This window comes from Agelaius tricolor, unplaced genomic scaffold (assembly GCF_023055355.1).
Source record: "Agelaius tricolor isolate 1412-34295 unplaced genomic scaffold, bAgeTri1.0.p SCAF_35, whole genome shotgun sequence".
NCBI lineage: Eukaryota > Metazoa > Chordata > Aves > Passeriformes > Icteridae > Agelaius > Agelaius tricolor.
Genome location: NW_027269295.1, coordinates 1,314,666 through 1,340,550, shown reverse-complemented (window position 1 = coordinate 1,340,550; position 25,885 = coordinate 1,314,666). Strand labels below are relative to the sequence as shown.

Genomic DNA, 25,885 nt, shown 5'->3' with positions numbered 1-25,885 from the left:
TGGTTCCCAGCTGGGCAGATTGGTAAGGAAGCTGAGGTTCAGAACTGGTAGAAATAAAAATTCAGTTTGACCCCTCTGGGGTGGCAATGGGGGCTGCTCAGCCAGGCCCACCCTGAGCTCCTTGGAGCTTTCCTGTCCTGGAGAGGTAACAAGGAAAATCCTGGGTTTGCTCCACTGCCAAGGGCAAAAGCAAAGCCCCAGTGGAAGCCTCACCACCGTGGGACATTCCACAGGTTCCAGCTTTGCAATTCAGGCCTTTCTAGATGGAGAAAAAGTCATGGTTTATGGAGGCAAACTTAAGGAAGGGCAAGGTTAAAATAAAATCTTCCAGGCTTGTGAGACAAAATTGTCTCAGAGCAAATGGTAATGTCTCTCTGCTCCCCCTGCTTTTTCCTGGCAAGATGATGAAATGCAGTAAATAAATACATAAAAATAATGAGTCTTCCAGACCTTGCAGCATTCATTTTAATAGATGCTATTTAACTACACACAGAATCACAGGTATCTACCTTTCAAACGCTGGTTACAAAGATTGGGAAGGCTGCCAAGAAAATGGCTTTTATTTCCCCCCAATAGATATCAAAAAGAACCAATTTATATGTTGAAATTGCCTTTATTTTTTAATCCATAAATAGTTGTTACTGACAAAAGTGGAAAAATCCTTAAGACTCTAAATTTTACTAAACTGATAATATTTTTGTTTACAGTACATACAGAATGTGCTTTTACAGGTAAGTATAACAACAAGAATAATACAGAGAAAAACAGTCAAATACTGCTCATCTTGAAGCTTGTTTAATGGTTAACCAAGAGTCTGTGCAAAGTTACAGATACAAATGTACTTCCTCTTCAGTACTACTGTATAATAAACATGGAATCCATAAACTGGGCTAAAGCACAAAAATATCCACTTAACCCCTCTTAGGAAATATTGTCCCCCGAACTAAAAATGTTACAGTAAGAAGTGTCTTTCTCAAAGCCAAGAAATTCTTGCTACAAAAATGTCTCAGGGGTTTGCGGGCGGGAGCGGCGGCGGAGCAGAGGGTGAGGGGGAGAGGCTCCTCCCGGCACAGGGGAGGGATGGAGAGCTCCAGGGACAGAGAGAGACCTCCAGGGATGGGATGGAGAGTTCCTGGGATGGGAGAGATCTCCTGGGACAGGGAGAGACCTCCAGGGATGAGGAGAGACCTCCAGGGGTGGGAGAGACCTTGAGAGGTGGGATGGAAACCTCCAGGGATGGGGAGAGACCTCACAGGATTGAGAGAGACCTCCAGGGATGGGGAGAGACCTCCAGGGATGGAGAGAGATCTCCTGGGACAGAGAGAGACCTCCAGGGATGGGATGGAGAGCTCCAGGGATGGAGAGAGACCTCACAGGATTGAGAGAGACCTCCAGGGATGGAGAGAGACCTCCAGGGATGGGAGAGATCTCCTGGGACAGGGAGAGACCTCCAGGGATGGGAGAGACCTTGAGAGGTGGGATGGAGAGCTCCTGGGATGGAGAGAGACCTCACAGGATTGAGAGAGACCTCCAGGGATGGAGAGAGACCTCCAGGGATGGGAGAGATCTCCTGGGACAGAGAGAGACCTCCAGGGATGGGGAGAGACCTTCCAGGATGAGGAGAGACCTCCAGGGATGGGAGAGAACTTGAGAGGTGGGATGGAGACCTTCAGGAATGGGGAGAGACCTCACAGGATAGAGAGAGACCTCCAGGGATGGAGACAGACCTCCAGGGATGGGATGGAGAGCTCCAGGGATGGGATGGAGACCTCCAGGGATGGGAGAGATCTCCTGGGACAGAGAGAGACCTCCAAGGATGAGGAGAGACATCCAGGGATGGAGAGAGACCTCCAGGGATGGGATGGAGACCTCCAGGGATGGGAGAGATCTCCTGGGATGGGGAGAGACCTCCCAGGACGAGGAGAGACCTCCAGGGGTGGGAGAGACCTTGAGAGGTGGGATGGAGACCTCCAGGATGGGGAGAGACCTCACAGGATAGAGAGAGACCTCCAGGGATGGGGAGAGACCTCTAGGGGTGGGGAGAGACCTCCGGGGATAGGGAGAGACGTCCTAGGATGGGGAGAAACCTCCTAGGGTGGGGAGATATCTCCAGGGATGGAGACAGACCTCTAGGGATGGGGAGAGAGCTTGTGGGATGAGGAGAGACCTCCAGGGATAAGGAGAGATCTCCAGGGACAGAGAGACCTTCTGGGACACAGAGAGACCTCCCGGGATGGAGACCTCCTGGCAATGGAGAAAGGTCTCCTAGGATGGAGACCTCTTGGAATGGAGAGAGACCTCCTGGCATGGAGAATCCTGGGATGGAGAGAGAACCTGTCAGGATGGAGAGAGACCTTCTAGGATGGAGACCTGCAAGGATGGAGATCTCCTGGGATGGAGAGAGACCTCCTGGCATGGAGACCTCCTGGACATGGTGTGGGTGGCCACGGTGGAGACCCGGGGTGCTGGGAGCAGAGATCTCTCAGATTAACACTGACACACTCAGACAGCCCCATCCAAGTCTCCCCTGGCCTTGGGTGAAGCACATCTGGCTTTTCCCAGCTGGGAACTGGGCTCGGGAGGGCACCTCTCACCTCGGAGAGCTGGGAATGATCCCTGCTCCCCCCTGCCTGTGGACACACAGCACAGAAGCCAACACGGGCTTATTGCTAACAACACTCACTAGGAAATATTTAAGCCCCTTTCTCACACATTTTCCTTCTTTCACTCAGCTGAAAAACGCCTGGACACCAAATCTGTTCGTGCCAAAGGTATTTCAGCAGAGCCCCTCCTTCCAGATTAAGCAGTAAACCTGAAACTAAACTAAGACAAGCTATTTCTCCGTGAGCTGAAGATGGCAAATTGATCACAAATAGAACACGCATCTCAAACACAACTAAAGTTATCCTTGTTCCATGGAGATTTTGTTTGTGGTGGTGGAAGAAGATGAGGATGTCTTCCCAGCTACCGGGAACTACAAAAACCTGATGCCAAGCTCCTGCAGATTCCTGGTGGGAATGCTTCTGACAGAACAGAAATGTGCATGTGGGAAGCTCAGGTTCCTGGGAGCAGCTTTGCAGCCAGCCAGGCTCAGCAGACAGAAATTAAATCCAGGCCAGGGAAGGAGGGCTTACTCCTGGACAACTGTCTCTGTTTCTTCCCACCCACCCCCATCCCCAAGTAACAGATCATCATTTATAAAAGGAACATTAAAACATTGAAAAATATTTCTTTTTTTTTTTTTTTTCCTTAAAACACGGTTTAGTGGCATTAGAAGGCTTTTTATGACAAAGTTTCTGTTCCGTGTGGTGCTGTGTGTGGTTCATTAAAAACAGTTTTCCACATTTCAAAGAATGATTCAACACAGTTTGGAAGCTTCAGTTGGTACAGGGTCAGTCAGAAGGTGTTGATTGCATTTTACAGTATGTATGTATATATATATATATATTTGTATCTATATACACATACACAGAGAATTGTATAAAACCCAGTGCAGCCATCCAGGACGTGTTGCTGCTCAGGGAATGCAAATAATTATCAGCTTGTAGGAAATACTATAAATTTTCTACATCCCCCTTCCCCAGTCCCTGCACATGCACTCTGGGAACTGGACACTCCCCAGGTGTTTGTTTGCACCTGTGGGTGGACAAAATACAGATCAATTCTTCAGAGTATATGAGATTCATCAAGGCAGGTTCTATTTTACTGTACAGAGGAATGTGGCTGCTTCCCGCTTTTCTCCTGAGTGCAGGATGTTGTGGTGACTCAGACACGAGGAGAGGGAAGCAGGAAGGTCCCAGGGCAGGGAGCAGCGTCCCTTGGAGCTGCAGCCTGCCAGGACCCTGCCCAGGAGGAGAGCAGGGGGAACCTGGGCAATCCCAGCCCAGCACTCTCCCCCTGGGCACAGTGGATGTGGCACATCACACAGCACGAGTCAGGACAAGGACAAACGAGGTTGACAAAAACGCTTTGCTGCTCTACAGTTTCTGTTGTGAGAGGGTCTCAGAGCACTTCACAGACCTTGTGGTCTGAGCCCTCCATAGGACTGGGAATTCCCATTATCATCCCATGGGAACTGAAGTGCTGGGGACCAGGCTGTGGGTGATGACACTCAGTCCCAGACCGAGTGTTCTTTCAGTGGCAAATCCTCTGAATGAGGAATAAGGGAGGAAAATGACCTAAGGACACCTGTGAGTGCTGAAATGCCCCTGCCCCATCCACCAACACACAGCACACAGAGTGAGCTGAGGGAACACATGGTGGCATCCAGGGCATGAGGAAATTTGCTGAAAATTGGTGGTGGCAGAGTCCCTGAAGAGATTTGGCCTAAAAAGGCTCCTTGTGGGACATATCTGCTTGAAACAGTTGAGTGGGTGGAAAAAAGACAAGGAAATGAGGCTGAGATTTCTCTGGAGGATTCTTGTTCAGGTAAGACACAAAAAAAGAAGAGGCCTGTGATATTTGTTAGCCACAACAGGAGAAGACACAGAGGTCAAATGGCCCTGCTCAGCATCGGCATGGGCTGCTTGAATGAAAAAATCCCAAATTTGTATCTGGTCCAGCAACTTCTTAGCTCACAAATGGAACATTTAGATGAGGAGTAGAGCTTGAGACACACAGCTATGGACATGGAAAGAGAGGAGTGTTCACCTACCCACAGCCTCCCACGTCACCTCTTCTCCAGCTCTGCCACCACAGCTCCTGGAGACTCTTCAGTGGACTCTGCTCTCCACAGTGTTCAGATCTCCCTGGCTTTGCTTGGGCCAAGGGAGCGTGGAAGAGCCCCAGAACCTCAGCAGGGGCTGCCTCCCCATCTGCCGTGAGAGCTTCTCTTCTCTGCACACGAGTCCCACCCTCTGGCCTGTGGGGAGGTCAGCAGGGCAATGTTTTCACAGGGATTGTCTTCTGGGAGGAGAAATCCAGGGGCTGAGCCGAGGAGCTTGGAGGTAGTCAGGGGAGAGTAGTGTCCATCGAGGGAGGGGGCAGGAGACGAGCTGTGAGCCTGTTCTCTCCCATCCCTCCCGTGCCATGGACTGCCACCCTGATCCACAGACAGTTCTGGTTGTTGCCCAGAGTGATTTTGCCCAAGGCTGCAGGATCTGACCCTGGAGACTGTTATTTATTTATTTATTTATTTATTTATTCCCTCCCAGCTCAGTTTCCGTCAAACAAAGCCCCAGTAACCTCTGACTGATGGAGTCCTTCTCAGCACAGTCTCCATCAGATGGGGCAGGATAAAGCTCTGGAAACAGGAGCAGCTCCAGGACAGCCTGGGAAGGAGAAAGGCCACCTGGACACCCCACTGAGGCCCACCTGTGTGTCCCACTGGGGTAAGGACGTGCTCCTCCTGCCTGCCCTGCACCAGACAAAGCTGGTGCTGCACCAGAGCCTCCACAGGAGACTCGCACTCTATGATCATTGTTTGCTACAGGACTTGGCACAGTTGGGCTGGGAATGTCATTAAGGCCAGGAGGTGGGAGGTATTTGAGGGGAGGGAGGAGGGCAGAGCAAGGTTCAGGGACGCCTAATGAAGAGTTGTGTAGGCAAAGAGTTGTCATGGGGATGTGGGACATGAAGAGAAGTGCAAGGGATGTGCTCACAGCCTGAAGTCAGACATCACCTCACCCCGAGGAGGGAGCGTGCCTGCCCTGACCCACGGGGTGTGTGCATGTGCTGGGGCCTCAAGGGCACACTGGGGACAGTGTCCAGTACCCACAGCTCCAGCACCAGCTCTGGCTGGCCTTCAAACCCTCTGAGACCCTTTCCTGGCTGCAGAAGGGTGTTCTGGTGGGAGTCGGTTCTACAGAGTTTAGTAGGAACAAAAATCAAAGGGGGAGGGGGGAAAAATGAAAAGAAAAATCAAACCCAAATCTAACAAAAAACCAAAGCAAAGCCCAATCTGTCTGGAAAGCCAAAGGTAAAACCCTCTCAAATTCTGGACCCACGAGTCTATGTTTTAAAGATTTTACAAATATACAGTATCTAATTAGCGTTATATCAGATATACAACATGCCCATTAATTATAATTATGCTGGATATATAATTTATATGCATGAAATGTAACTGTCTTCATGGTTAGGATTGGGACTCAGTGGAATTGGAATTTGGAAGGTTTTCTTGGGAGGCCATTGCGGGGAGAGAGAACCACGGAAAGTTACCGACCTGCTTTTCGGTAAACAGACACCCTCAGCCTTGTGCCTCTGCTAAGGGCTGGAAAAAGATTTGCTACATATGGATTCTAGGCTGTGAATGGGAGGAGAAAACGCTCAGAAACAGGGGAACTGGGCCATGGAAAATGCTATAGGGAAAAGAAACTTCTGGGGAGAATCCAGGCTCGGTGAGAGGCGCGGCGGCCTCGGTGGGGTCGGGAGCTCCCCCAGCACAGGTCAGCAGTGTGGAGCTGAACGGGTTCTGCTGCTTCAGGTTCAGCAGTGGCGAGAAGCTGGAGGAAGAGAAACCCTCTTCCTCCTTCCTATTTACATGTTGGAGACACCAAGATACTAGAATGAGTGGAGAAAAGGGTCTAACAAGCGTTTCAGCATATTTGTGCTTATTGAACACATCAACCCCACTACTTCCTACACTGAGAGAGCAGGCGATTTGTAGGCACTAGTATGTTTTTTATCTTATGAGTATATTTAGTATAAACTAAAACTTTTATTTCTCAGCCAGGCTATTCTTGTCCCTAGATCTGCCAGTCCCGAAGGAAAGTCTGCCCTTGGATTTGCTCCAAGGGTGACAGAGAACAGATGTGTGGGTGCTGACGGGCGTCGAGCAGCCTGGGGCTGGCCCCAGCAGCCAGGACTTCCCTACTTGCTACAGAAAGGCCAAACATGAGGGCCAAGAACGAGGCCCCTTCCTGCCAGGATTGTGGGGGGAGGCTGCATTTCCTCCTCCCTGTCTCAGGCTGCTTCTCCTTGGAGCAACTGAAAAGTCCTGAATTCATGGAAACTATGGGATAATGCAGGTGAGCCCTTGGAAGGAGCCATCGATTACTATGGCTTTCTTTGACAGAAACTGATGCACACCAGGAAATTCCCTCTGTCGTCCCTCACTAGTGTCTGACTGCCGCTTCAGTTCTTCCTGTGTCACTGATGAAGGGGTGGCTTTAAAAACAACGTGGGTGGGACTGCCAGAGAAGTCTTTGCAGACACTGAGTTAGTAGAGGTTACCTTGGCCTATAAGGCCACTGCAGAACGGGGTGCTGTGGCCACCCCAGTCCTTAAGGAGTATCTACAATGCACTGGGTCGTGTCAAACAGTCACCTCGGTTTTGCTGGCGGTGCGGTAGTGGTGGTGGTGCCCGGGGATGTAATGCAGCTGCTCCACCGTGTTGTGCCGGCGCGAGGCGAACGCTTGGCGCTTGGCCGAGGTCGGGTTCATACCCAAGGTGTTGTACAAGTTATTTGAGGCACTGGGATGGGAGTGCATTTTTGACATCCTGTAGCGATCCAAGACCGGTGTTGACACAAAGACGTCGGTGTGTGACAGTGCCCTGGACATGGACTGCTCGGGGTAGGCCGAGCGCTCCGGGGACAGCAGCGGGTCCTGGGAGTGCAGGCGCTCTGCCGACAGCAGCTGCTCGTCCGACAGGATGCGCTCGTAGGACATGCTGAACTCCTCGGGCATGATCCTCTCCGGGGACAGCACCCTGTCCTGGGACATGGCCCTGATGGGACGGCGGGGCCTGTCCCGCTGGTTGCCCTGCTGGGACATTTTGATGACGTTGATGGGCAGCGTGCCCCGGGCTGCCAGGTCGGGCAGGTGTCTCCTCCTCATGTAGTACTCGTCAGCCTCTTTGTCAGCTGTGGGGAGGGAAATGAGAGGTTAGAAATGTCAGAGTGCTGGCCCAGGCCCTGGTGCTGCCTCCTGGTGACGCCTGAGGGACAGGTGGACATGCCACAGGTATCACCAAGGGCTGGTGGCAAACAGAGGAGTGTGAAATGAATGCATGGGGACAGTGTAATTCCCTGGGCAGTGCACCCCACACTCCTCCATGTGGAGGCCAGGCCATGGTACGACACAATTCACATGAGTTATGGAGAAATTCCCAAATGTCACCTTCTCAAATTGTCACATTCTTCAAATGTCACCCCGGGAAAGAACAGGGCAGGTGACAGGAGCAGGTGAGGTCCCTGTTTGAGGACATGCACATCTCACCTCTGGCCTTAGACTTGGCTATTCTCTGGATCCCACGAGTGACCTCATCACATTTTAATTGCCACATTTAAATATTTGTAAATGTGATCACAAACCAGGTTTGCTGGTCTCTGAGACACCGAATCACCTGCCTGAGGTTTCATTTCCCATTTTTATAATCGACCTTGGCTGATAGAATTTATCCCATGGAATGTTTCTTGCTCAGTTTGCTGCTCCTGCATCTTAAACGATCTCTTTGCTGCTCTGAAATGCAGCACACACCCCCCCACGCTCCCACTTTCCTTTTTTTGGCTTTGAGAGGAATGCTGTGGGCTCAGAGAGGATGTTGGCTACTGCAGCTGTATCGTGATGGATCACTGGGATCCTACAGCCAGCAGTCTGTGGGTTTTATGCACCACATTGGAGTTGAAGACAACTGGCTGCTGGTCCCACGAGCCAGAGCTCATGTGGTGGGTGCTGACAGCATCCCAGAGCTCTGCTCACAAAACACCAGTTCAGCCAAGCCCTGCACCACCCTGTGCTTGGCCATATCCCTCACTTATTTCCTCATCCCCTGTCCCACAGCTTCCCTTCCCTTCCCTGCTGCCAGGCACAGCCCAGATCCGTCAGGAGGTGGGCTTGGTTCCCTCACAGCCCGGGGTGGGAGCTGAGAACATCTGTGCCACCAGTGCTGCCGCCAAGCCCTTCCTCCCAGCCCACGCAGCCCCAAGGCGTGAGGGCACCCCCAGCTCCCCTGTGCTGCCTTCCTGCCCGTGGGATTTGCTCTCCAGAGCTCACACCGCAGGAATGGATCTTTATTTGTCACCACCCAACACTCCTGAGAAGGATGTCTCACTGCAAATGTCAGGCAGCAGCTCTCCTGGCCTCGAGCTCTCACGTCTTTAAAATCACCTTCTAGGAAGCCTGAGGGTGGGGGGGATTCCATATGGCCCCAGGAGCTGGAGGCATTTTTATTGCATTTTTATTGTGTGTTTTGGGGCTGGTTGGAAATGCCAGGCTGGGTGTGCAGAGGCTCAGCAGGGATGCTGGGGGCTGGAAGGAGGCAATTAGCACCCTGGCACTTGGCCTCCGCTCTGGATGAGAGGAGTTCCACAGGATTTGCCCGTGTGACTCTAAATAGATGTAATTAAAGCACAGAACATCCCAAATGGAGATGTGCTTGGATGCTCACACCTGGCTCTGGTAATTGCCAGCAGGAGCTAAACCAGCTTATGGGAGGTTTACAGCTCTGAGGCTGCTGGAGAGGTGGCACAATCAGCTGGAAGGGGTTTGAAGGTGTTCCTTGGACTAAAAATGCACCATGTGCTACACTTTAAAATGTTTTGTCCATTAGGAGCATAAAAAATCCCTTTTCCTTCCCTCTCCCCGCCCGTGACCCTGGTACAGGCCTGTACAGCCTTTTGCTGCCATGGCTGAACTTCTCAGGGAGATGATTTAATTTCAAAGATGTTCCCAAGCTCCCTCAGGCCTCCAGTGATGCTGAGGAGGAGGAGGAACATTTCCAGGTGTGGAAAAGCTGCTCATCTCCATCTCAGAGGAGTCAGAGGAGGAGGAAGAGCCGTGTGTGACACCCAGCAAGCTGCTCCAGGCAGCAGCAGACAGACATTTTCCAGGCTGCTGGCTCTGACAGGGGTGCCAGCCTGAGCCAGGGATGGGGAGCAGAGCCTGGCAGGAATGCTGCTGGATTGGGTTCTTTTTTGACTTAGAGGTGGGTAACTGAGAGGAATTTTAAAAAACTTTTATTTTATTTTTCAGTCTCATGTGAAGGGTGAGACAATACAGGTATTATGATTCACCCTATCGCAATTAGAAGCGAACTATTTCTTAATAATAATAATAATAATAATAATAATAATAATAATAATAATAATAATTTCTTAGCAATACATTATAAGAATTTCTTGGCCTACCATACTATATTGTAAATGCCTTAAAGGCAATCACCTAAAATTGCCCCTCGTGGGTCCTACTCCAATGCATCTTTCACAGCTCTATTTCTTTGAACTGCCCAGTCTTATTTGCAAGGCCACCCTTTGAAACTTGCTTCTAGCTCCATTTCTACAAATGAATTTCTACAAATGAATTTCTACAAATGAATTTCTACAAATGGATTTCTACAAATGGATTTCCCAGGTTATGTGCAGCACCACACAAGGGAGAGCTCAGTACAGCACTGGAACCTCAGAATTCCTGCAATCAGGGACAGCAAGAAACAAACCCAGCTGCAGAGCAGAGCTCCAGGGCTGGGAAACGTGGAGGGCTGGTGGCACAGCTGGCCAAACCCAAAGTTTCTCTGGGAAATGAAATCTTGGAACCATGAAACGGTTTGGGTTGGAAGGAATCCTAAAGATGATCCAGCTGAAACCCATTCCAGGCTGGTTGATGCCACCCTCATGGCACCAGCAGGGGCACATCACAGCCTGGCACAGCTGGCACTGAGCACCCTGCCCTTGTCCTGTCTTTGATGCTCACAGGAGAAGGGACATTCACAATTCTATCCAAAATAAAACTCCAGTCCAATGTGCTTCGCCATCAAGGACGTGCTTAAAAATTAAAAATAAATAAATAAATAAATAAAAAAGGTGTCCTAAGAGGATTCCAAAAAGGCAGAAATTGTGAGCAGAGAAAAAGGAATCATTTTCCTTTTTGTGGTGCAGTGCTTGACAGGATTTTTTCTATTTTTCAATCAGTCCCATACTTCTGGGTCTTTCCTTGTGTTTTTCAACCATTTGGATATGTTGTCCTTCAGCAAGGAATGTCTCCTGGAAGTTATGCTTTCTGGGCTTTTTAAATTGGTTTTGGTTGGGATTTTCTGCCCTTTCTTTCCTGCTTTGGCAGTTTCTAGAACATCACTCAGGGCTGGTCTCACCACACTTCAGGAATGTTTGAGTGCTTCAGGCCAAGCTGTGTTGCCCTCAGACAGCTTTTCTTGGTCGTTTTTTTGTGGGTTTTTTTTCCCCCTCATTTGGAGGGAGATCCCCAAATAAATGCTCTTACACATTCCACCTCGAGCTGAGATGCCTCTGCAGACAGGCAGAGCAGAGCTCCTCTGGCACTGGAATCACAGAAATGAGGTTTACAGAAACTCATTTGTGGTGCTCTGGGAAGGGAATGTGGAGCAGAACAGCCAAATTCAGTTTTTCTTCCTGTTCTTACATATTCTGGTGAGAGGAGATGCACGTGTGTGTGCATGTGAGGCCATCACAATAACCCCTCTCCTTTTTTAAAGGTAATTTTCCCCAGCTTTCTTCCTCTGCAGCTCCAGCAGGTTTCCTCTCTGGGCTTGTCTCTCCTTGTTTTAATTGGCTTTAACATTTCCAAGCTGCCCAGTCACTCGTGATGATTCTCCAGCCAGCACCAACTGGTTTAATATGCCTGAAAACAGGAGCTGCCTTCCTCCCTGACCTTTCTCACTTTGCTGGGAAGAGCAATTCCCTGGAGCCCTGAGCAGGATGGAATTAATCTGGCTGCTCTTGCTCAGCCACATCCTCACACCCTGCCCTCGCTGCTCTTCCCCAGGGCACAGGGGGTGCCGGCCCCTCAGAGACCCCCAAAACCCCCAGGGGCCCCCCAAGTGGGGTTCTGTTGGTTGTGCCCTGAAGGAAGGGCCAGGGAGATAAAAAACCCTGGTCTTTCACCATCTGTCTCTGCTAATTGGAGGAAAATAAGTAATTTTTCCATGCCTGGCAAGCCAGAAAAACAAGTGTTTGAAATATTTGAAATATAGATTTAAAATATATATATATAGATAGATAGATAGATATATTTTTAATTTATATTTCAAATTTTTATATATATATATATATATTAAATTATATGTGATTTTTATATATATGTAATTTATATATATATATACATTTTAGATATTTAGAATTTATTTATATATTAATATATTTAGATATATAGAAACAAAGCATTAGATATTTTTAAATCTATATTCAAAATATATATATATTTTGAATATAGATTTAAAAAATATCTAATGCTTTGTTTCTATATATATGTAATTTATATAAATATATCTATTTATATAAATATATATATTTTTTGAATATAGATTTAAAAATATCTAATGCTTTGTTTCTATATATATGTAATTTATATAAATATATCTATTTATATAAATATATATATATTTTTGAATATAGATTTTAAAAATATCTAATGCTTTGTTTCTATATATATGTAATTTATATAAATATATATTTATATAAATATATATATTTATATAAATATATATATATAAATTTTGAACATAGATTTAAAAAATATCTAATGCTTTGTTTCTTGCTCAAATAGAAGTATTTGTTAATGATCTCTTCAGTACTTTTATATTTTTTTTTTTTTCTAACAGTGACAGGAAGTCCATTGGGAAGAAACAGCATTAAATTTAAAAAAAAAATGAATGCCCAATAAGTAATTTTCGAACTCCAGCTTTTAGATCTCACACTTTTTTGTGTTCCCTTCATACAGAATAAGAACATGATCTTGCTGGCACTTTGCAAGGGGGGCCTGGGGAGCTGGGAGCCTCTTTTCCTTTGGCTCTGGAGCAGAGCAGCTGCAGGAAAGTGATTCAGAGGTTCTGGAGGCGCTGGGTGTGCTCAGTGCCAGCGGGAGCAGGGAGGGCTGGGCACTGCCAGAACTGGAGCTGAAGCTCCCTGGCTGCTCAGGAGCAGAGAAGGGCAGCGGGTTTGGCCCTGCCAGGTGCTGGGCAGGAGGCTGGGCTGGTGTCTGCAGGGAGCTCTGGAGTCTCTCCCACCTGCCCTGGATGGCTCCAGAGGGGGATTTGTCCTCAGGGAGGGCAGATATCCAGCCCACCTTTCCCTGCTGGCATTGCTGGGTGGATATTTAAGGTTTAGACCGGAGCCCTCTGCAGCCAACACGACACTTTCCCTGCTCAAACCACTGGGCAAGGAAACCTCCAGGGTTTGTTTGCTGTCAACATTTCCCACAGGCTAAACCCAACAGGCAGCAGCAAAGAGTCTGGCTCCCCTGCATTTCCCCAGCCAAGGGACAAAGACAACTCAGGGGCCTTGGTGGCTGCCAGGGGTGCCCAGAGGGGCAGAGAAGGCTCCAGGAGCACTCATGGAAAGCACAGACCCAGGGTGAGTCTGCAGAGAGCATTCCCTGCACAGAACTCGCTTGTTTGAGAATTTGAAGGGTTTGGGATCAGCAAAGGGGATGGACTGGAGCTTTACAGAACCATTGGCAGAGCAGTGCAATCCATGAAGCAGCAGGGAAGGAGAGATGCTAATGAGTGGGAATGGGGTAAACCTGCTGGAATATCCAAAACACCCTGGGGGTCTGAGCATGGAGCAGCTCTGACACACACAGAGTGTGGAACAGAGCATGGATCTGAGCATGGAACAGGTCTGGGCACAAAGCACAGAACAGAGCCTGGATCTGAGCATGGAATGGGTCAGGAGCAGCTCTGACACACACAGAGTGTGGAACAGAGCATGGATCTGAGCATGGAACAGGTCTGGGCACAAAGCACAGAACAGAGCATGGATCTGAGCATGGAGCAGCTCTGGGCACACACAGAGTGTGGAACAGAGCCTGGATCTGAGCATGGAATCGGTCAGGAGCAGCTCTGGGCACACAGAGAGCATGGAACAGAGTGTGGATCTGAGTGTGGAACAGGTCTGGGCACAAAGCATGGGACAGAGAATGGATCTGAGTGTGGAGCAGGGCTGGACACACACAGAACATGGAGCAGAAACTGGATCTGAGCATGGAACAAGTCAGGACACACAGAAAGCATGGAGCAGAGTATGGATCTCAGCATGGAACAGGTCTGGACACAAAGCAGGGAACAGAAAATGGATCTGAGTGTGGAACAAGGCTGGAGCAGCTCTGGACACACACAGGGCACGGGAGAGAAAATGGATCTGAGCCTGGCACAGCTCTGGGCACACAGCACAGCACTGAGAGTGGATCTGAGCCTGGCACAGCTCTGGGCACACACAGAGCAGTGAACAGAGTGTGGATCTGAGCCTGGCACAGCTCTGGGCACACAGCACAGCACTGAGAGTGGAGCTGAGCCTGGCACAGCTCTGGGCACACAGCACAGCACTGAGAGTGGAGCTGAGCCTGGCACAGGCCAGGAGCAGCTCTGCACACACCATGGAGCGCGTGGGTTGCAGCACTGCCCGAGGCAGGCAGGGCTCCTCCTGGAAAAGGTGTTCCCAACCACCTTGGCATTGTTCTGCTGGCATTTCCAGCTGCCCCCGGGGCTGGTGAGGTCCCTGCCCTGGCAGTGCCCAGGGCAGCTCTGAGCACCCAGCCAGGCTGGGCCCCAGCAGAGAGGGAAAGGATCCTTGGGTGGCTCTGCCAGGAGCAGATCCCAGCATTGGGGTGGGGGCAGCCCAGCAATAACCACAGGTACCCTCCCAGAAATGAAATCCCCTCACCAGCCATCCCTGCTGGGGAGTGCCAGCCAAAGGAATCCCCACGGGAGATGCCAACCCAGGAGTGCCCAGCTGAGGGAAGGGGTTGTTCCTTACAAAGCATTGCCAGGGGGAAGCAAAGGAGCTGCCACCTACTGAGTCTCTTGAGAGATGAGTATTTACTGGGGTTGGTCTTGACAGCAGACTCGTAGGAGGGCGGGAGGTGGGAGAGGTTCTGGAAGGAGCGGGAGAAGGACAGGTCGTAGGGCTCGGTGGCTGAAGTCAGGATGTTGTTCATTCGTGGCTTGTCTGCAAAGAAACAGAGAAAGGCAGGTCTGGAGTGTGCCCCGAGGGGATGGAGAGAGGCTGGCTGTGCCCACAGGCTCCAGCAGGGAGCAGAGCTGGGGCTGAGCCTCAGCCTCGGCCTCCAGGGCATGGCTCACACCGGCACCAGCAGATCCAGGGGAAAGGGATCCTGTGGTGCTGCCTCCTGTCCTCACACAGCAGCGATGGGGACAGCAAAGTGCTGCCTCACATGCCCTGGAGCTGCCCCGAGGGATGGGCTGGGCTGGGCTGGGCTGGGCTGGCACTCACCCCGGGCATGCAGGGCTGTGCCAGTGCTCAGGCAGCATCACTCACCTTCATCCCCCTGTGTGCCCTCCTCATCCTCAGGGACCAGAACCAGTCTGGGGCTTCTTTAACTGGGGCATCATCAGCCTGTTCTTTAACTCTTTAACCAGCATCACTCACCTTCACCCCCCTGTGTGCCCTCCTCATCCTCAGGGACACAGAACCAGTCTGGGGCATTCCTTAACTGGGGCATCATCAGCCTGTTCTTTAACTCTTTAACCAGTATAATTCACCTTCATTCCCCTGTGTGCCCTCCTCATCCTCAGGAACACAGAACCAGTCTGGGGCATTCCTTAACTGCCCTCCCTGGGTCCAGCTGCCCTCCCTGTGTACCAGAGTCCTCATGGATGCTCTGAACCCGAGGCTCTGGGGCTCTGCAGACCCTCATACCTCCCTGCACCCAGGCCTGGCAGCTGGGGCACCTCTGGGGGCACTCAGAGGGCAGGATGAGGTGTTGGGGATGATCCTGAGGCAGGAAATCCCTCTCCTGAGGGCTGGAGGATGCCCCTCTACTGATGCTCACTTTGTTGGTCACTGAGGGTCCCCAGGCAGGGTCCCAATGCCCTCTGTCACAATTCAGATGCTGAGGGCACTGAGCCCAGATGCTAAAATTGAAGTCCAGACTATCTGCAGGGGTTTGAAACCTTGCTCCTTCTCTGCAAGCTGGGAAAAGGTTTTTCAGCAGCCCAGCCAAGGCACAGGGACCTGTAGAACTGCAGTTATAACCCCCAGGTGTTCAGATATTAAAATGGGCAGAGAAGAAAGGATTTAACAAAGCAGGAACTCCAATTTTTGGGAGCAGAGGCAGCACAGACCAGTGGGCCACTGCCAGACCCCACAGCAGTGATGGGGGCCAGCAGCTGAGGCAAAAGGTGGCCACTTCAGGCATGGTCTGCAAATGAAATCAGAAGGGTAAATTCTCTGCAGGAGCAGCAGAATGCCCAAGCTTGGGTCCACACATTCCTAAAGTGCACATCCCTAAAGTGTCCCATGAGGAGCAATGCATGATCAGTGTGCACTCACCTGCCCCAAGCCCTCTTGCACCAGGGGCTGGTTGGGATAAAAGCTCAGATTCTGCCCAAAGGTAGCAGAGCAGCAGGGGAATTTCACCTGGAAAGCTGCTGGCTTTGTGCAGTGCCCATACCCTTGCCTACCTCTCCCATTCCCAGGAAAAAAACTCAAAATAAAATCCACCCAGGTAGAGTGCAGACATTTCACAGACATTTTCCTAGACCTGAGTCTAAAAACTCAAAATAAAATCCACCCAGGTAGAGAGTGCAGACATTTCACAGACATTTTTCTAGACCTGAGTCTACAAACTCAAAATAAAATCTGCCCAGGTAAAGTGCAGACATTTCACAGGCATTTTCCTAGACCTGAGCCATAAGTGAATCTGTTTTCTCCAAGAAACATCTGTGAGAGTGAGGCCAGCCCTGCCCTGCTGCCTCTCTGCCGTGTGGAGCCCTGCTTGTTGGACAGCAGAACGTTTTCCTCCTCTCTGAATTTTTCATTCCAGCTTGTCCTCGGTGCCCCTGCAGCCTGGAAATGAACCCAGAGGTTCATCTGAGTGTCTGCACGGGGATCCAGAGCTGCTGCCACAACTTTTCTCCCACTGGGGCTTGCCCTGGATGTTTGAAGCCTCCTGTGAGCCACCCTCAGCACTGCACGGTGTCCAAGACAGGCTGAGGCAGTCCTGCAATTCCAGAATTACTCTCACTGCAATTCTGTAAGAAACAAAGTCATTCTTTCTCACAGAATCCAGCACTGGTGAGAAAAACTCCTCCTCCCAGTGCAATAACCATATAAATGTCATCAATCTCCTCTCCCCTTTCTCCTGCTCCTCTCTGCCCTCCTGGAAGGGAATTCTGGTGTGGCACAGACCTGAGGGATCTGAGGGGCTCCTCTCAGAGAGCAGCAGCTCCCTGCTGGTGATTTCCATCCTTTCTGTTTGTGGGGTGCCCCGTGGCAGGGAGGAATGGTGAATCTGACTCCATATTATATTATATATTATATTATATTATATTATATTATATTATATTATATTAAACTAAACCATAGTAAAGAATCCAGAAAGGATACTTACAGAAGGCTAAAAAGATAATAAATTAAAAACTCATTACTCTTTCCAGAGTCCTGATACAGCTTGGCCCTGATTGGCCAAAGAGTGAAAAGAATTCACGTTAAACAAATTTAAAAATCACCTCTGGGTAAACGATCTCCAAACAGATTCCAAAGCAGCAAACACAGGAGAAGCAAATGAGATCATTAATGTTTTCAATATTCAATTTTTATATTTTTCTCTGAGGCTTCTCAGCTTCCCAGGAGAAAAATCCTGGGCAAAGGGATTTTTACAGAAAATATGAATGTGACATCCATCCATGTCTAACAGCCTGCCTGCAGGATCAGGGAGCGTGTGGCATTCATCAGGGGGCTGGAAACAATTGATTTGATGTTATCCAGCAAACAGAGGCTGGATCAGCACTGAAACCATGTCCCCACTCCTCCTCCTGCTTGTGTGGCAAGGACCCCGGGGTGAGATCCCTTTGCAAATTGCTCAGGCAGAATGTGGAGCTAATCTCCATTTCCACGGGGGTTTGGGCGTGCTGCAGTGAGCCCAGGCACAGGCACGGAGCTGTGCTGGGTGCCAGAGCACAGCATTAATTGACTGCTTGCATGAGGTGTGTGAAATTAAGTGCCACACATTTATCTGATGGGCTGCTGCAGGATCACTTCATCTTCTCGCTGCTTTTCCCATCCAGGCACTCAGGAATGGGCTGGAATGATCCTGGCAAATGAGAAGTCACCTTGAAATCCACTGCCCATCACTCAGCCAAACAAGGGATAAACTGAAATGACCAAAGCTAATTTCAGATGTCTTTTGCATAATGTAGCTTGAGGGGGAGATCAGAGAACTGAGGTGCTCCAGTAAGGAGAAATATTTCGTGCAATTTGTATTCTGAGGCCAGTTCAGCACCAGTTTCTCAGCAGGTTTTCACTCCTGCAATACATTTGTCTCTGGCCTCTCTCCTACATTTGTCTCTGGCCTCTCTCCTCTTTCTTTGTGGTGCTGGTGGGCTCCTATGGAAGCTGCAGGTCAGAATCAATAATCAGAATGCAAATCAAAGCTCTCCTACTGCCTGCAGGGCAGCTGAGGCTGTACACTGTGCTCCCCAGCATCCCCATCACCCCAGCTGGACATGACACTGGAAAACGAGCTCTGTTCGTGGCTACTGGGATTCCCTTTAGAGTCAGGATTGGTTCCCTTTTCCTCAGCATCTCTGTGCCCTTTGGTGCCCATTTTCTGGCACACCATCCCTGCTGGCACAGGAGCTCACCCAGCAGCACAGGAACCTCCCCCAGCCTGGGGACAGCCCCACCTTGGTACAGCCAGTGCAAGGCTGTACAATTCTGCAGTGCAATCCTGCAGTGCAATCCTGCAGTGCAATTCTGCAGTGCAATCCTGCAGTACAATCCTGCAGTACAATTCTGTACAATCCTGCAGTGCAATCCTGCAGTACAATTCTGTACAATTCTGCAGTGCAATCCTGCAGTACAATCCTGCACTGCAATTCTGTACAATTCTGCAGTGCAATCCTGCAGTACAATTCTGTACAATTCTGCAGTGCAATCCTGCAGTACAATCCTGCAGTGCAATCCTGCAGTACAATCCTGCAGTACAATTCTGTACAATCCTGCAGTGCAATCCTGCAGTACAATTCTGTACAATTCTGCAGTGCAATTCTGCAGTAAAATTCTGCAGTGCAATCCTGCAGTGCAATTCTGCAGTGCAATCCTGCACTGCAATTCTGTACAATTCTGCAGTGCAATTCTGCAGTGCAATCCTGCAGTGCAATTCTGCAGTACAATTCTGTAAAATTCTGTACAATTCTGCAGTACAATTCTGTACAATCCTGCAGTACAATCCTGCAGTACAATTCTGCAGTACATTTCTGCAGTGCAATCCTGCAGTGCAATTCTGCACAATCCTGCAGTGCAATTCTGCAGTGCAATTCTGCAGTGCAATTCTGCACAATCCTGCAGTGCAATTCTGCAGTACAATTCTGCAGTGCAATTCTGCAGTGCAATTCTGCACAATTCTGCAGTACAATTCTGCAGTACAATTCTGCAGTACAATTCTGCAGTACATTTCTGCAGTGCAATTCTGTACAATTCTGCAGGAATTGCAGCATTTCCTCACCCTGCAGGCAGCCCTGGTTGCACAGTGCCCTGAGCAGGGATGCACAGCCCAGCCCAGGCTGCTCCACGCTGGCACAAGGAGCTCAGGAAGGGAGCAGGGAGCTCTGTGGAGCTCTGATCTCTCCTCCTGCAGCCCCACCAGGCCAGGTGGGTGCATCTCTTCTGCTTCATGAGCCAGAATTGCCAGGCCATTCTGAACCTGCTGTGTTCTATGGGAACAGAGCATCCCTGGGCCAGGCTCCTGCTCTCTCACACCTTTCACAGGGCAGGGGAAGGGACTGCCTGTGCTCCTGCCACACCTGATGGTGCCTTAAGATTGCAGATTTATATTTTTTTCAAACCCTGTAGTGCATTTGTGCATAGCTATGAACTCCATTTAAAGTGTAGATAACTGCCTTCACATTCTGGTCAGACAGAACAATCCCTCTGGGCCTGAGATCCAAGGACACACCACAGGCCCTGAAAAGTATAAATGTATAATAAAAGTATAATATGTGGGGAGTATTAAAAGTATAAAATTGTGGGGAGAAAACTGAGGAATATGACTTCATTACCTGAAGCAGTAATTGGAGAATTAACCCCTGCTATGCAAATAGACCAAACTTATATCTGTATAAAAAACTGGAAGCCATCACCCATCTTGGGTGCAGCCTCTGTGAGGCTTTGACTGCCCAAGGTGCAGCTATTGGAGGCCTTTAATAATCACCCACTTTATTCTCTTGATCCTGCCCAGCCTCTGTTCTAGGCAGCCATCCCAAGGTGGTCCCAACAGGACAATGGCTTTGGTGGCAGCACCTGGGTGTCACCTGCAGCCCTGCTGGGCCTGGGGGTGGATTCACACAAATCCCCTGCTCTGCTCACTCCTGCACTCTGGCACCTACCAGGGAAGCACAGCCCCTCTGCCCATTTCTCTGCCAGTGCTTTGCAACCTCCCTGCAAGCTCAGGGCTCAGAGAAGCTCCAGGATTTCCAGATTAGACCTGAAGTCTCCTTGTCACATCTTGCTCTGCCTCTCTTGTTGGAAGACACTTTCAAAGTGTGTTTACACGAGGCACAAAACCTTTCATGTTCAAGGACGGGAGCAGATGATACCAAAATTAAAAAAGAAAAAAATGTGACTTGATGGCAAAGTTTTGAACAAAGCTCAAGTGGCAAAAGGGATGTGCTGCAGATTTGCATTTGAGTCTGCACATATGTTGTGCGAATTCTGCAAGACATTTCAACAGATGCCTTTTAAAACATTCACCCAGGGAAAGCAAACAATGTCACCTAGGAGAAGCTGCTCCAAGCCAGCCTTCTGCTGCTCAGCTGCAGCTCAGCAGAGCTCCAGCCCCCTGTCAGAGCCCTCCCTGCTGCCCCAGCCCTGCTCCTGCTCAGCCCTTTGAGGGCTCAGACGCAAAGGCTCCGACTCTGACGCACGTTCTCACAAAGGGCCCCAGATCTGGTGGCACTGCTGACGTTCTGGAGCCTTCTGTGCCAGGGCTCGGGGCTCCCAGGCCGTGCTGAAGTGACACACTGTCAGGGCAGGCAGATAAACTGATGTGTGCAGAGTCCAAATGGACCAGACGTGTCCTCAGCGTTTGTGTTTTCACACTCCTGTTTGCTCCTGTTACAAACACTGGTATTAACGGTGCTTTGCATTTCTCATGACTAATCTCCAGGAGGTTTCTGCATTTCCAGGTCAGATCCTCTGTGGTGGAAATCAGAGCTCTCCAGCAAGTAGCTGCCCTCATTTAGGAGAGCTGGAGATGGAGGATTTCAAACAGAGGCAGTGTGAAAACCCAAACCCTGTGTCTGTCAGGATGGCTCCAGCCCTGGGCCTGGCTGAGAACTGAGCAGCACCTGGAGAAGTGTGAAACATGCATGCATTTTATGATTGGCTTTTTGCAAATATTCAAATTAGTATTATATGTGTTGTGTTAGGAAGTAATGCTGTATTAATTCTCTTAAGTAGCGTGTTAAATATAGTTTTAGGTTATAAAAAATGTTAAAATATAAGCTATGCTATGTAAGATACTTTACTTTAAAGAAAGGACTTGAAGTGAGATAGCAGCCACAGGACACCTGAATCTTTCAGAGAAAAAGAATTTATGGCCCCATTATCAGGAGGAATGAACTTCTTCCCACCTCCAAGGCACTGTTAGGATTCAGAGGAAGCAGCTGACACTGCCCAGACAGAATCCTGTGTTTGAATGGAATTTATGCATCATGTATGAAGTGTATGAATATGCAACAGGCTGTTGTTTTTAAGGGTTAATCCTCTGGTAACGTGGGGCCTTTTTTGGGCTCCTGCTGCCCAGAAAAAAGTACCTGGACTGTGTGTAACTCTTTTCTCTATTGTCTCATATTGTCCTAATTCAAATTGCCCAAATTATTATTACTCTAATTCTATTACTATTTTTATAGCCATTTTCTTACTATTAAACTTTTAAAATTTTAAAAACAAGTGATTGGCGTTTTCCACAAGGAGGAAGGTGCAGAGGGAAGGGATGCAGCACACAGTGACCCTGGGTGTGACAGTGACACCCCTGAGTGCTGCCAGCCAGGGGGATCAGGGTGGAAAGGCCCATGAGCACATGGAGCTTCACTGAATATTGCACCCACAGCTGGGCTGAGAGGAGAAACACTGAAATTAAAATGAAAGGGAGAAATGGAAACTGCACAGAGCAGCCAGAGCAAAGGATCTGCTCACCCTGGAGGCTGCTGCCCTTGCAGGGGGTGCAGGTGAAACACCTGGCTCTGGCACCAGGGCTGTGCAGAGCTGGGTTTGAGACACTGCAAAGTGGGACCTGCCCCCAGCTCTGCCAGGGCCTCGTGGGCAGGGCAGGGAGAGGGAATTTGGAATGGCTGGAATGGTTTGGTTTGATTTGGGTTGGTTTGATTGGATTGGTTTGGTTTGGTTTGGTTTGGTTTGGTTTGGTTTTGTGTGGTTTGGTTTGGTTTGGTTTGATTTGGTTTGGTGTGGTTTGCTTTGCTTTGCTTTGCTTTGCTTTGCTTTGATGTGGTTTGGTTTGGTTGGTTTGGTTTGGTTTGGTTTGATTTGGTTTGGTGTGGTTTGGTTTGGTTTGATTTGGTTTGGTGTGGTTTGGTTTGATTTGGTTTGGTGTGGTTTGGTTTGGTTTGGTTTGGTTTGATGTGGTTTGGTTTGGTTTGGTTTGGTTTGGTTTGGTTTGGTTTGGTCTGGTCTGGTTTGGTTTGGTTTGATGTGGTTTGATGTGGTTTGGTTTGGTTTGGTGTGGTTTGGTTTGGTTTGGTTTGGTGTGGTTTGGTTTGGTTTGGTTTGGTTTGGTTTGGTGTGGTTTGGTTTGGTTTGGTTTGGTTTGGTGTGGTTTGGTTTGGTTTGGTTTGGTGTGGTTTGGTTTGGTTTGGTTTGGTTTGGTTTGGTTTGGTTTGGTTTGGTTTGGTTTGGTTTGGTGTGGTTTGGTTTGGTTTGGTTTGGTGTGGTTTGGTTTGGTTTGGTTTGGTTTGGTTTGGTTTGGTTTGGTTTGGTTTGGTTTGGTTTGATGTGGTTTGGTTTGGTGTGGTTTGGTTTGGTGTTGTTTGTTTTAGCCTGGTCTGGTCTGGTTTGGTCTGGTCTGGTTTGGTCTGGTCTGGTCTGGTCTGGTTTGCTTAGTTAGCTTTGCTTTGCTGTGTTTTGCTTTGCTTTGCTTTGGAAAGGCTCAAAAACCCCCTCAATTCCAGCCCTGCCATGGCAGGGACACCAAGCCCTGCTCAGCCTGGCCTTGGGCACTGCCAGGGGCTCCAGAATTAAACCCAGGATTTGGTCTGAGACCTTGGAAAAGGCTCCCAAACTCAGGTGGCTGAAGGCAGAATGTGGATTTGGAGTTTCAAGCAGAGACATGTTAAGCTAAGTAAAGGAAAGTTTAGAGTTTCAGAGTTTGGATATAGAGAAAAAAAAAAAGAAAAAAGACTCCAGACAGAGGTAAACAAGGAGTTTAGAATGCAGCACTGTGGGTTTGTGTGCCATAACAAGATTGGCTAAGAAAGCTCACACTGCAGCATGAGTCCATAAGACAAAATATTTAAAGATTGGGTCAAAACCATAAATGTCCTTGTTGTCAGTGTTTTATTGGTCAATAAATCCTTAAAAGGTCCTGTAACTAAGAGTCTTGAGACCTTCTGAGCCATGCTGTGAAGATGTGAGCCAAACTCACCCTTCCTGCCTATGTAGAAGATGATAAAATAAACCCCATCATCAAAACCAGCTCAGAGGTCCCAAATTCCTCCCAAAATTCCCCCCAGGTGAATTATGACACTTCCCACTCCATTCCAGCCCTGGCCAAGGTCAGGACAGCCAGGTCTGGCTGTTCTCTGGGTTTCATGCTGCACATCTGATTAGCTTTTCCTTTCCCCCCATACATTTCTGCTGGGGATAAAGCTAATTTAAACAGCCCTTAATTGTTCTGATTTTGTAAACAGTGTCTTAAACACAATAGACACAAAACTCTCAACAAATTGCTGGAGGAGATGTGACAGAATGGGGAATCATTTTCATATCTTCTGGGATTGCCCCAAATTGAAGCTTCTGGTCTGATGTTAGAAAATTGATGCAAGGATTTTTTCAGCAATATATCCCCCAAAGCCCTATTAGTGTGTGGGAAGGGAGATGCCCTGGATTTCTGAAATGAAGAAAAGAGAAAGAAGCAGGAAAAGAAAAGGATGGAAAAGAAAGAAACGAGAGAAGAGGGGGGGAAAAAAGAGGGAATAAAGGGAAGGAAGGAAGGATTCCAGGAAGGAAGGATTCCAGGAAGGAAGGATTCCAGGAAGGATTCCAGGAGGGAAGGAAGGGAAAACCACACTCCTACATGAGTCCATACAGAGAAAACTGTTAAAAGCCCACACAAGTACAGCTATAAAATGAAATTTGCCTCCATCAGAGCAATCCCAGGCATCATCCATGGAAAAACACTGGGCCAAATTAAAACCTTGAAGTAATTGGCTGCTCATGGTGCTTTACCAAGTATTTTTTGAGATGATTGTCAAATGCAATTAACTGACATAAAAGTCGTGATATGAACTTCCTTCCAACCATATTATTTGGAAATGTGCTTGGTATTTATAAAGATGCATAAAAAAAAATGTTTATTAGGTGCTCTTTAGGTTAGGATAATTATATATGCACTAAATATAATGAGATGAAACTTCAGTAGCAGTAAAAAATAAAGCAATAATCTGTACAGAAACTGAGCCCAGGCAGTCAATGTGTATTTCTGTTATAGCTGATGCTCAGTTCTCTTTTGTGCCCCCAGCTCGGTTTTTTCCTTCATATTTTAATGTTTTTATGGGAAAATCATTTTATGTGCTTATTTCGTGTGAAGGCTGAATATCTAAGCAAGATAAATTAATGTATCAAAAGATTTAGCTGCATTTCATATGTAAAACTTGGTTGTGCTTAGAGCCTAATACTTGCTCCCTCCCACTCACATTTTACATACAAATCACTACATTTCCTAAAACTGCTGTACAGTTCTTCATTTGCAGCTCAAATCTGCAGCTGAGGTAGAAATAAAGTCTAGAGTTAAGGAAATCCACATGAAAATTCAGTTTTCAGTGGAATTGGGGTCTAAGTGCTGTCACTGAAAGCAGAATTTCAGCTGATGTTTCCAAAGGGCTGTGAGAGCCTCTGGAATGGGACATTTGGTGTCCTGGGGGGGAATTTGGGTTAGGAATAATCCAGCAGCAGGGATTTCTGGCAGGTGTGGGATGCTCAGGGTCATTGTGGTTCATTCAGAGCCCTCAACCACAGCAGAACTGAAATCCTGGGATTGCAGCCCCTGGGCTGGGAGAGGAGTCTGGAACTGAGGAGTCCCAGGAGGGGATGGAAGCTAAAGCTGATCCAGTGCCAGAAGGAAGGAGGAAGAGAAGGATGGAAAAGAAAGAAAAGAGGGAAAAAATGAAGGAATAAAGGGAAGGAGGGAGGGAGGAAGAGAGAGGAGGGAGGGAGGGAGAGGAGGGAAGGAAGGAAGGAAGGAAGGAAGGAAGGAAGGAAGGAAGGAAGGAAGGAAGGAAGGAAGGAAGGAAGGAAGGAAGGAAGGAAGGAAGGAAGGAAGGAAGGAAGGAAGGAAGGAAGGAAGGAAGGAAGGAAGGAAGGAAGGAAGGAAGGAAGGACATGGGCAGGGGCCCCTCCCAGGGGCTCCAAGCCCCATCCAAGCTGGCCTTGGGCGCTTCCTGTGACTCAGCTGCCTGTGGTCACTTCTGATCCCGCTGGGAATTGTCCTCCCCAGGATCTCACAATTCCCAGCACTCCTTCCAGCCCTCTGTGCCATCCTGCAAGCTCCTCTGATGTCTCACTTGAAAAGTCCAAATATATTTTCAGAGTCTCCAAGCAATGGCTCAGCAGCAGCACACACGGATGGAAGGAACAAAAGCAGCCCTGGCCATCTGGATAACTCAGAGAGAGAGAGATGTACCTCTGAATCACACCCTCATTTGTAGTCAGCTCATCCCAGTCCCTCACAACAACAACCACATTATTAAGGCACAGGAAGCACAAGGAATCCAAGACCATCA

General features: G+C 48.7%; 1 protein-coding gene across 50 annotated transcripts in view; it reads right to left on the bottom strand.

Annotated features, from left to right (window-relative positions):
• Window positions 1-447: 447 nt before the first annotated feature.
• Window positions 448-25,885, bottom strand: part of SHISA6 (shisa family member 6) — a 167,257-nt gene continuing 141,819 nt past the window's right edge. For 2 of the 50 annotated variants that reach the window (XM_071452709.1, XM_071452711.1), the window contains 2 exons: window positions 14,706-14,858; window positions 448-7,805 (listed from right to left, as the gene is read on the bottom strand). In XM_071452709.1, the coding sequence (XP_071308810.1) occupies window positions 7,255-7,805; window positions 14,706-14,858 (704 nt within the window). In that variant the 3' untranslated portion in view covers window positions 448-7,254. The remainder of the gene's footprint in view (window positions 7,806-14,705; window positions 14,859-25,885) is intronic. The other 48 variants (XR_011683376.1, XR_011683373.1, XR_011683374.1 and 45 more) reach the window with 48 other exon arrangements.